An 11,512-nucleotide genomic window follows, 5' to 3' on the forward strand; every position below is an offset into this window, starting at 1 on the left:
CTTTTTTGATAACTTAAGCTCTCAACTGGTTCACAGTGACCTCACGGTTTAAAGGTGATCGCGCAAGAACTCTAGGATTAATTCCTTCAAATACCAGGAGTCATATTGTCTCCGTCACCAGGGGTGCTGTTTTGAAAGTGAATATTTTCATATAAGACGTCTTCAGGGCTGGACTATCATCCCAATCCCATAAGTTTGGTTTCAGATTGGACTAGGATTAGCAAAGAAGTTGTAGCAGTTTGTTTTTGTAAAAATCCGGCTTTTGCATCATTACCATAGCAGCATCATGTAACTCTGTATCATATTGAGCATACATCATCTGCCTTGTGGTGATTTTTACCAATTTTGAGTTTGATACGATAATCTCTGTAAAAGTTATTCCCGAAATTGTAAAAGTAACTTTTTTTTTTTAATTTTCTGCCACCACCAGGAGGCGATGTTTACAAACTTGACAGTTTTTGCATAGGCCTCTTCAGCAAGGGCCCATCATCTATCGCCACAAGTTTGGTTAAGATCGGACCTTCTATCGCAAAGTTATAAGAGTTTTGTTGCGTGTGGCGAAAATCGTGAATTTTCACCAACTTTGACGCCCCCTTTCTCGTACGCCATGATACTTATTAAAAAGTTTTCAGTAACTTTAGATCCTCAACTTGTCCACAGTGACCTCACCAAGTTTGAACGTGATTCCATGTAAGCTCTGGGACAAGTTCGTTCAAATACCGATGGTGCGAAATGGCCAAAATCGCCTCTGTTTTGGCGTGCAATCCAAGATGGCGTCCTTCCTGTAGGATTCACAGGGAAGTTGTCATCGACTTTTTTGACCGTCCCCACCTCATGAACATGTGTGCCAAGTTTCGTTCATGTACGTTAAACCAGAGAGCAGATGACCTAATAGAAGTTTTTTGCGTCAGTTTTTAGCCCCGCCCTCTTCCATTTTTTGACGCACATTCCTTGAAACATTGATATACGTAATTTTACACCAGGTCTGATGGGGTTGCAAAATTTGGTGAGTTTTGGGGCATGGGAAAGGCCTCAAAAACGTGATTCATTTGGAGGAATAATAAAAATAAGAACTAGTACCGCAAGCGGTAATCAACGGGTTCGAGCTTGACGGCTCGCGAGTCGCCGCGCGTCCACGTCGCCGTGCGAGTCCTCTAGCTCATCTCCCGTTCATTCACCACTTGCGGTACTAGTTATTTTCAGCTGCATCCCTGCGCAATGTCAGATGGCGTTTCCTGTTTAAAATGGCTGACTTCCTGTTGGGTGAAAGGCGTGTCCGTAAACGTGTTAAGAGAAGGTCCCTTGACTCACATATCAAGTTGCGTGCGTATCGGACATTGTACAGCCCAGTTAAAAGGGCAATTCCTGTTTAAAATGACCAATTTTTTGTTGGGTGAAAGGTGTGTCCGTAAAAGTGTTCATGGAAGGTCCCTTGACATGTATCAAGTTTCCTGCGGATTGGACATTGTACAGCCCAGTTAAAAGGGCACTTCCTGTTTAAAATTGCCAACTTCCTGTTGGGTGAAAGGCATGTCTGTAAGTGTGTTCAGTGAAGGTCCCTTGACTCACATATCAAGTTTCGTGCGGATCAGACAATGTTAGACTTTACTTCTTGTTTCGGGAGTTTTACATCCTGTAGGGAGGTTATCCTTTACAGCACATATGTCAGAGTCAAGGCCCGTGAATGAGTTATCTCTGGCCCATGGGATGATATTTAATTACTACTAAAACCGGCTTGCAGTATTATGTGCCCTCAGAACCATAATACTACAAATCCTAAGATTCACTGCGAGTGCATTGGCACGTACCGAGTGCCCGCAAGCGAGCGCGATCCTGTGTCATCCTTCATGAACTGCATCACAGTCACAGTGGAGGACTAAACATCGTCGTCAATTTTCATCTCTTTTCCCCCAAATAGGCAAATAGAAAGGTAGACGCTAAAAACATGGGGTTTCAAGACAGGTGGGAGGCAGAATAATGTAGTGTGTCATTGTTGGTGTGGTGGTTCAGTCTGGTGCTGAATGAGCTGATTGAGGATGATGTGTTCAGAGAGTTTTTGAATCATTAGCATCACAGTCTATGCTTTATATACAAAGCTGTGTCTTTCACACATTATTCAAGCACGTCAGCTTTGCCATTGTTCCCTTTACCTGTGAGCTGCCCTGCACATCAGGTTGGTTTGTTATTCATATGAACAGCAGATGGTCACATGTTCCTGTTACAGCTAGTAATGCAGTGTTCTGACTGAACACAAGTTTCAATGTGCGTAACATTGTTTTAAAACAGCAATACTGAGCTAGTTAATAATAATGTAGCCATAATGTTTTGAAACGCACAGTGGACTATTGAATACAGTGTCCAGCATGATAAAACCCCAACTTTTTGTGGGCCAATCAGAATCAGAATACTTTATTTTCCTTGGGTGAAATTTTTTTGTCGTCTAAATGCTCTATGCAAAGAAAAATAGTTATACAGCAGTGGAAACAAGGGATAAGATAAGGATATAAATAAACATGTAAATAGGCAATGAGATGGAATGAAATAAAATATTAAATGAAATAATACAATAATCAAGTAGACAATCTGGAAATGGAAACAATATACAAATATTAAGTAATGAAGTGAGAATGAGTATAGTTTGTTTTGTTTTATAGATAACCATAGGGGTTTGATCATCAAGTAGTTGCTGGTTTTGTTTTGGCGGGTCACAAATGAAAACCATGCTAAAGTAAAGGAATTGGAAAATTATTTTCTTATTTTCACATTTGGAGAAAAAAAAGTCATGACAATAAATGCTACAGACTGGAAATGACTTACACTTGTGTTCAATTCTTATAACCAGTTTTTGATTGGTGCATTTTAAATCACGCCCCTTTCCTTTTAACTTGTCTGTGATTGGTCTATTACCACGTCTGTCAGGTAAAACTCAGCTCTGTTAGGACTGTGCCCTTCAGTTGTGTAGTTTCTGCACAGCACATGGTTCTACTTGGCCTTGGCTTTCAGTGGACTGCACTTGAGCGAATTTCATCTTTTTCAAAGTCTCTTCAACGGTTGAAAGGTCTTTCTTCTTTGTGTGTACTGGACTTCATCAGCAGAACCAGCGGATAATTCTAGGTAAGTGCTGTTGGCATATCACTTCACATAGCTCTTTGTTTACATGGCCAGAGAGAACGATGCCAATGAATAGATTAATTTAAAAGAATGTTACCACTGTTTTTGCTTTCTGGTGACCTTGTCTTTGTTTGCATCTAGCATGGCTTTACAAATGGTTAACATGTTCGATGCAGTTTGTCTTTATACGCAGTTAAAAGCAGATGGGAGTAATTTAAATAAGTCTCATGATTTGTTTCACAAATACAGTTTGTGGGATGTGTGTTTTTTTCGGTTTTTATGCTTGAACAATATTTTTGTGGTGTGTGCATGGATGTATTTTAAGATCTGCATAGAGCATAGCCCTTGGGCAGGGGCAGTGCTGTTACCCATCATGCCCAAGTTTCATTTGAGTCCACCACAGTCACACACCAAAAGAACTAGTTATTCCATTCCACAGCTGTAGACTTTTCTATAGTCCACAAGCGAGGATCTCGTGTGTGACAATCTGTTTTTAAGGCGTATCATTACGTCTGAAACTTATTTTGACAATTGGTAGTCATGTAATCATGATGTCACATGCGTTTTTTTCTGGGTTAGTTGTCCTGGAAACATGAAGCTCTGCCAGTGCTGTGTTGTTGGGGTCAGGGTGAAAACAATGACCAGAAATCAAAACAACATATTACTGTATACCACCAGTATGTGTGAAAACACTCATTCTGGCTCTAACTGTTGTTTAGTCCTAAATTTATACTAAGTTTATTAAAAATAGTATATTATGGCTGTAAATGAGTAAGTACAGTTGGTACAGTAAACCAGCAGATTCATGATCATATTATTAGGAATAATAAGAACGTGTACAAGGTGAAACAGTGTGGGACTGTGGTTGTTTGATTGTTTGTGTGAGAATTTCGCAAAACTGTATTGTTTACTTTATTGTTACTGTAAGTGTTGGGAATTGCTTTAAAAGTAGACAAAGCTTGTCTACTTTTAAATGGTGTGTGTAGAGATAGGTTCTGCTTGTTGAGCTGAATGAGGATGATGTGTTCAGGGAGTTACCAAATTATTGGCATCACAGTCAATGCTTCATAGACAAAGCTGTGTCATTCACACATTATTAAAGCACATCAGCTTTGTCATTGTTCCCTTTTCCTTTGACCAATTATGCTTAAGGCCCTTAACAGTTTAGCAATGGACCTGCACATCAGGCTGGTTTGTTATTCATATTGCTCCCCTTACAGCTTATAAAACGAGCATCTGATTGAATACAGGTTTGGATATGTGTAACATTTGCATTTTAAAACAACAATACTGAGTTACCTAGCTAATGATAATCAAGTCACATAACGTTCTGAAACACACAGTGGCTTATTACAGCATGAGAAAAATATTTTGGAATCCCTGGAAACACTCACTCTGGGTACTGCACCTAGGCAGTAGCCAATTAAATTTTATTGTTATTTAGTCCTATATTTATAGTAAGCTTTATAACCATAAATTATTATTAAAGTACAGTTGATATAGTAATCCAACACAGTTATGATCATATTATGAGGAACAATAACAACATGCTGGAAGTGTAACAGTCTGTAACTGTGTGTTTGAGTGCTTGTATGGGAATCTCACAAAAGGGAGTGTTGTTGTAATTGTGCTTTTTACAATTGTATGTTTTGTTTGTTTTTTTACAGTGGATTGAATTTCCAGGCACGTCACAAAGTTACAGAGGAACAGGAATTGGTTTAAATTATTTTGTCCATTTAATACAACTATTTTCTGGTGTATATTTTACTGTTTCTTTGTGAGTTTTTGAATTTCTATAGGTCAGGTGAAGATGCCTCGCCTGAAGAAACACAACCGTTCCATCGCGGCCAAGAAGAGCATGGAGGAACGCCTGGCAGCAGTGGTGGCATCTGCGCCTCTGGTCCCCACCACTTGCTTCCCACCACCAACACATGGTCCCTTATGTATGTGTTCACCTGTCTTCCATGAAGTGTTTTCTTTAAATTCTTTGGAGTGTGCATGTGGTCATGTTCAATGTCTTTAATGTATTTTGTACGTGCACAATGTATTTGGGTGATGTGTTCTTCTATTTTAATGTTTTGTCTTTTTAACTAGGTCGTGGTACTGGTCGTCGACACCGTGTGAGCACCTGGCCAGTTTCACCCCTGACTGGCAGGAGTCACAAGATGATCATCCCAGTTGAGTCACCTGACAAGAAGGTATTGATTTTGAATTTACAAACACTATTATTTGTGTGTGGCATAGTTATTAATGTTCTAAATAAATCTTTTCTATTGTTTTAGTTTGTTCTTTTTGTCGGTGATTCCCACCTGCGCGCCATTGTTGATGGCCATGTGAAGATTTCCCACAAGCTGCTTTCTTTTGGTCTCATGTCAACGCCAGGGGCTGACGCCAAGGACCTGAGGACTGAGATGGTGAGTGCAGTCCTTCCCAGGACACCTGACCTTGTTTGTGTTCTTGCACCCAGCAACAACTTGACCAGGGGGACTTTGGATCAGGCTGCAGTGGACTTTGAGGAGCTTCTCACCAGTGCCTTGTCTCGGTGGCCGAAGGCAAGATTATTTTAATATGTTCATGTCTTTCCAATCATAATGAATGTGGCTTTATAGGCTGTAGATAATTTCTTTTTATTTCAATGCATGTTTGTGATTTGTATTGTATTATATTGCTTGTTTTTAAATAATGTTATGTGTTGTTATAGCTGTTTGTCCTGGACTTCCCTCCACGCCGAAACGTGGATCAGGACCTGCAGGAACTTTTTCGCCAAGAGTTTCACCGTGTGGCTGCACGCAAGGGTATGGCCCAAAAATATTACTTCAGTCTAATTGAAGTTGCATGTGTCATTGGCTTCTATGGCAAATGGAGAAAGATCATTTCTGTCACATTCAGCATGTTTTAAATTAATATGATGCAAATGGGTTGTTTTTTTAAAATCATGTGTCTTTGTTTGTTTAGGTGTGAGGTACTACTCTATCGCAGAGTTCTTTCCTCTCAGCCAGCGTGACCTGTGGTGTTGGGATGGGGTAAGTGGAAATGATTTGTTTATTGTCCTTTCTTACGTTGACAAATATACTACAGGTTTTTTTTTAAAGCACTGTTTAAATGAAATGTGTTATTATTATTATTATTATCATTATTAAGAAGTCAATCTGACAAAGTTTGTTTAGCAGGTTAGCAACAGTATTGACATTGCTGTTAATTTGAGTTTTTATTTTTAATTTGAGTTTGATTGCATAATTTTGCAGGTTCACCTGAGTGATGGATCTGGGATGAGGACACTGGTGACATTGCTATGCGACAAATCCAGTCAGGAGCTAGAGATGGCTGTTGCACAGGAGGAGTCGCGTAGCATGTTGCCAGTTGTTCCCGCTCCTGCTCCTCGTCCGGCTCCGAGGTTGGTTGTGGTTGGAGAGGTTCGCTCTCCACGTCTGTTGCACAACCCATTGGATTGGAAGGTGGTTGAACCACGCAGGACGGTAAATGAGTTGCACACTTTGTGTTTTAGGAGAAACAGAACCATTTCCAAGCAATTCACTGCACAAATGGTTAAAATGTACACGTATAAAATGATATTTTTCATTACAGGGGAGCAGCTCACCCCCTAAGGGAGTGAAAGTTCAGCTCAGGGTATGTTTTGTTTTTTAATACACCTTTTGATATTTATGTTTATTGATTGATGTATCTATCTGTATGTTTTCTCAACAGAAGTTGTTACTAAATGTTTTTTTTTTTTGTCTCACAAGGATTTTTCCATCCCTCTCACTCCTGTCTGGTTCAGCCCACCAATGTTGGAGATGATGGACAGTGTCCGTCCGGGCAATCTTGATCGGAAGGAGCCCAGTACTTCTGCCAAGGGACCAACGGTAATGTGCATGCTTGTTTATTAGCCAATGATTCCATTTTGAAAAATGAACTGTCAAGACTGCTTATTATCCAAAGTTGTTGCTTTTTAATCATTTAGTTTTTCTTCATTTAGGGGGTCAAGCGTCCTAGGAGCCCTTTTGCTCCAAAGAAGAGCTGTGGGAAACAGAAGGTTTGAGAAGTTGTATTTGTTTTTTAGTGTTTGGCAGTAAATTGTGTAAGAATTGGAATTACTTTGTTTGCTGTTTTTTTTTTCTAAGGTGAAGGTGGAGGAGTGGCCTGAACTTCCCAAGGCTGTGACAGTAAGTGGACATTCTGTGAAAGTTGTATAATTTCATGAATGGATTATGCAACACGTTGTTATTTTGAATGTCATACTGTAAGTTGGAAGAGCTGTGGGAACCAGACAGTTGAGCGTGTTACATTTTATTTCTGGTGTCGGGCAGTGAATTGTGGAAGTGCAGGCAGTTAATGTTTTTGCTGTGTTCTTTTTTGTTTTTGTCTAAGGTGGAGGTGGGGGATTGGCCTGGAGTGCCCAAGACTGTGGAGGTAAGGGCAGATTGTGTGAAATGTATATAAATGTATTTTGCTCTTAAATAAGTTAAAACAAATTTCACTGTTTATATTAGTAGTTGATGGTCAAGATTGAGTTGCATAGGCAAATGTTGAATTTCCAATATTTGATTCCCTGAAAAGTATCACAAGTCCAGGCTGCTATAAATGTACAAATACAGCTGTGTTTACAATGTGTAACAAGATTGATTCGGTTTTTTTTTCATCAGGAGGTCCCTGTGGAGCGTCCCCGCAGACGCATTGTCTTCAAGAAGAGGCGTACTTCTCAGCAGGTTTGTCATTATTTAGATTATGATTCTATAAAGAATTTAGTTAGTGTTGATAGGGCTCAAACATTCTGGCAGTTGTAACATAGTGAGGAAGTTATTGTGAAGTCATGTGTGAGTCTAACATTCAGTGTGTTACATTCAGGGTGCAGCTGCAGATGTTGTGGAGGTGATAAGTGGACCATCACCTGTGACCATTGAAGACTGTCCCCCTCTGCACAGCTCCCCAGACCTCATCCAAAGTAAGGTCGCTGCGAATTTTTATGCTTTGCCGGTAACGTTTGATGCTGGGTCTGTTAGTTCAGGTGAAGAGGAGATCATAGTGGTCTCTGATACAGACAGTGAGGGTTCCATTTCTTTTGGGTGGACTTATACTTTGCCATTACCGGAAGGTTCAGGGTCTGTTGGGGCAGGTGTAGATGAGTTCACAGTGATCTCTGATACAGACAGTGAGGGTTCCATTTCTTTTGGGTGCTTTGATACTGTGCCGCGAAGTTTTGGGGTGCGTTCTGTGAGGGGATCCTTTCATCAGGGGGATCAGCGTTTTAAATATAGAGGTGTACAGTGTATGGCAGTAAGTTTGGCTGCCATGGCAATGCATAAGACCAAGAGTGTGTTTTCTTGGCAAACGAGACATCTGGACAAGGCTGTTGTTTGTGGTGACAAGATTTACACATCTTTGCGTGACAATAACTTGATTTGTGGTGGGCACACTATCCCGTGTATTCCAGAGTTACCAAAGCAGTTAGATAAAGATGGCCATAGTTATGATTTTGAGTATGGTGACTTTGTGACTGGGGATGTCAATGTGGTTGAGGGAGAGTTTATTGATGCAGGTGTGTGCACAACTCTCAAGGACGGTTTGGAAAAGATGTGTATGGAATATGACACATGCTTTTTCACATTGTTATCCCGTACTTGTGGGATTATTAGGGAAGGAGAACGGTTTGCTGTTGTTGACTCTCATGCACGCAGTGCAGATGGGATGGTGCATCCCAACGGAAAGAGTGTTGTTGTGTATTTTAGTAGTCTTGAACACTTGATTCAGCATGTTAGCTGTTTTGCTGCAGGATTCAGAGGGACACAGAAGTTGTTTGAGATTGCTGGTGTTCGTGTCACTGTGAAAGTAGATGGTGGTGCTAGCCAGTCATTTTCAGGGAAGATTGGTGCAAAGCGCAAGGCTACTACAATGCCTACTCGTACCTCAAAGAGGGTTAAAAGGAGTGACCCAATTGATTCAGATGTAGCATTTGTTAGTGAGGTTACAGTTAAGGAGTTGGTGTTTAACCCTGTTCGTAATGATGTAGCTCGAACTTTATGTGACAAATTACGTGTTGAGTCAGAGAAAGTCGACGATGTGTTTTCAATAGTTGGTGTGTTGGGGGCTCCGTGCAAAAAGGACACAATAGTTGGTGATGGCAACTGTTTTTTTAGATCAGTCAGTCAAGCTGTTTGTGGTTCTCAAAAGAATCACAGGAAAATTAGATTAGCTGTAGTTAAACAATTAGAAGACAATGCTGTAGCTTATGAGAGCATTTTGAGAAGTGAGTTCTCGTCAGTGTCAGATTATGTCATTAAGTCAAGGATGCGTTATGTCGGCAGTTGGGCGACAGAGGTTGAGATTCAAGCAGCAGCAGATTGTTTAGGAGTTTCCATTTTCACTTACATTGGTGATCACTGGCTTGAATATAGTTGTAAGAATAGCCAGTTTTCCAGTCAGGCAGTGTACTTAGATAATGTCAATGGTAACCACTATGAGACTGTTGTTTGTGTTCATCAGCCACAGTCACAGTTTTGTTATGGTTATTGCAAAGTAGGTGAGGCTACAACAGGCTACAATTTTAGACAGCACAGTAAAGTAGAGGCACAGGCAACAACCACAATTTGTACTAATGTAAACTATTGTTTTTCTAAACATTTGACAAGTCAAAAGTTATTCAAAAATAAAACTAAATATAGAGAAAATATGTTAGAGAAGTTGAAACGTCAGGAACGGTCTAAAATTAATTATCTGGAGGATGTCATCCATAGAGAGAAAATTAAAGCATTCAATAAAGTGAAATACACACAAGATGTCAGCCATAGAGAGAAAATTAAAGCACTCAATAAAGTCAAATATACACAAGATGTCAGCCATAGAGAGAAAATTAAAAAAATAAATAAAGTGAAATACACACAAGATGTCAGCCATAGAGAAAAATAAAATAAAAAGAAAAAAAATCAGTGAAAGTGAAATACACACAAGATGTCAGCCATAGAGAGAAAATGAAGCAGATTAGCAAAAATAAGTACTGTTTAAATGTCAGTTACAGACAGAAGAAAAAAAGTACTAGTGTAAGGAAGTATCATAGCAACCCACAGTTTCAGGAGAGTGTTAGAGCAGGGAACAAAATGAAAAAACAGCTATTGAAAGACAAAGCAGTAAATTTTGATTTTGTGATGGAGCATTTTTTGTCTAAAGTGAAAGATGGACCAAATTATGTGTGTTCTGTTTGTCAAAGGTTGTTGTTTAAAAAGCAGGTTTTAAACTGTAAAAAAAGTCATTATAACAAGAGTGCAGACATGGCGCTAATTGCAGAGAAATGTATTTCAGAGGAGTATTTACATAAATGTAATGAGGACTGTGAAAGTTCATGTCAGTTGTTGGATTCGCCTAGAGGACAATTGTGGATTTGTTATGCTTGTAATTCTAAGATTAATAGAACGGAAATTCCTCCTGAGTGTGTTGTTAATAATTTAGGTGTTCATCCTGTTCCTCCTGAATTGGCTTGTTTGAACAGTTTAGAGCAACATTTAATAGCATTGCATATTCCCTTTCTGAAGGTGTTGGCATTGCCTAAAGGAGGACAAAATGGCGTTCATGGACCGGTAACATGTGTTCCAGCAAATATTGTAGAAACAAACAATTTGCTTCCTCGTTCCAATATGGAGGGGTCATTGTTGCGTGTTAAACTGAAACGTAAGTTAACCTACAAAGGACATTATGAATATCAGTTTGTTGACACAATGCATGTACGGCAGGCTTTGTTGTATTTGAAACAGAATAACATGTACTATAAAGATGTAGATTTTAATGAAGAGTGGCTGAATGAGTTTTGTCGGGAACAAGAGAATGACAGTGCATTGCAGGAAACAGATGGTTGTGTAGAAAATGATGAAACACCTGCTGAGGTGGATGAAGCTGAGGATGAGCTGTTGCATGACAGGCAGCAACACTGTATGTTTCAGGACACTTGTCTTATGCCTTTAGATATTGGTCAGGAAACGCTTGATCAGTATTTTGAGGGTGTTTTGAATGTTGCTCCAGCAGAAGGTAATAATCCTGTGAAATTGCTTTCCAATCGTGAGAATGAAGCTAAATGTTTTCCAGTGTTGTTTCCACAGGGACATTCTGTGTTTCATGACAATAGAGAGCATCGGTTGACATTGTCGCGCTATTTCAATAACCGCATTCTCCATGCTGATGGCAGGTTTGCTCAGAATGTGGAGTATATATTTTTCGCACAGTACATGTCAGAATTGGAGCAGGTTGTGTCAAATGTGTCTATAGCTTTGAGGAAAGGCAAAGGAAGTCATGTTCCTAAAAGAGTTAGAGATGTGGTGAATAATGAGGAGTCTTTAAGGAAATTGTTAGAGTTTGATGATGGTTATCGTTTCCTTAAGCCTATTAGAGGCACTCCTTCATTTTGGCAGGCAGCGCA

General features: G+C 39.7%; 1 protein-coding gene across 1 annotated transcript; it reads left to right on the forward strand.

Annotated features, from left to right (window-relative positions):
* Positions 1 to 2,519: 2,519 nt before the first annotated feature.
* Positions 2,520 to 10,936, forward strand: LOC122759932. Its single transcript, XM_044014943.1, has 15 exons — positions 2,520 to 3,114; positions 4,779 to 5,054; positions 5,206 to 5,309; positions 5,394 to 5,663; positions 5,813 to 5,906; positions 6,067 to 6,134; positions 6,357 to 6,587; positions 6,697 to 6,738; positions 6,855 to 6,974; positions 7,088 to 7,144; positions 7,233 to 7,274; positions 7,480 to 7,521; positions 7,755 to 7,817; positions 7,957 to 8,053; positions 10,635 to 10,936. The coding sequence occupies exons 2-15, from the start codon at positions 4,922 to 4,924 to the stop codon at positions 10,649 to 10,651; spliced, it is 1,380 nt and encodes a 459-aa protein (XP_043870878.1). The 5' UTR covers positions 2,520 to 3,114; positions 4,779 to 4,921; the 3' UTR covers positions 10,652 to 10,936.
* Positions 10,937 to 11,512: the final 576 nt, after the last annotated feature.

Source organism: Solea senegalensis, unplaced genomic scaffold (genome assembly GCF_019176455.1).
Source record: "Solea senegalensis isolate Sse05_10M unplaced genomic scaffold, IFAPA_SoseM_1 scf7180000012662, whole genome shotgun sequence".
Lineage (NCBI taxonomy): Eukaryota > Metazoa > Chordata > Actinopteri > Pleuronectiformes > Soleidae > Solea > Solea senegalensis.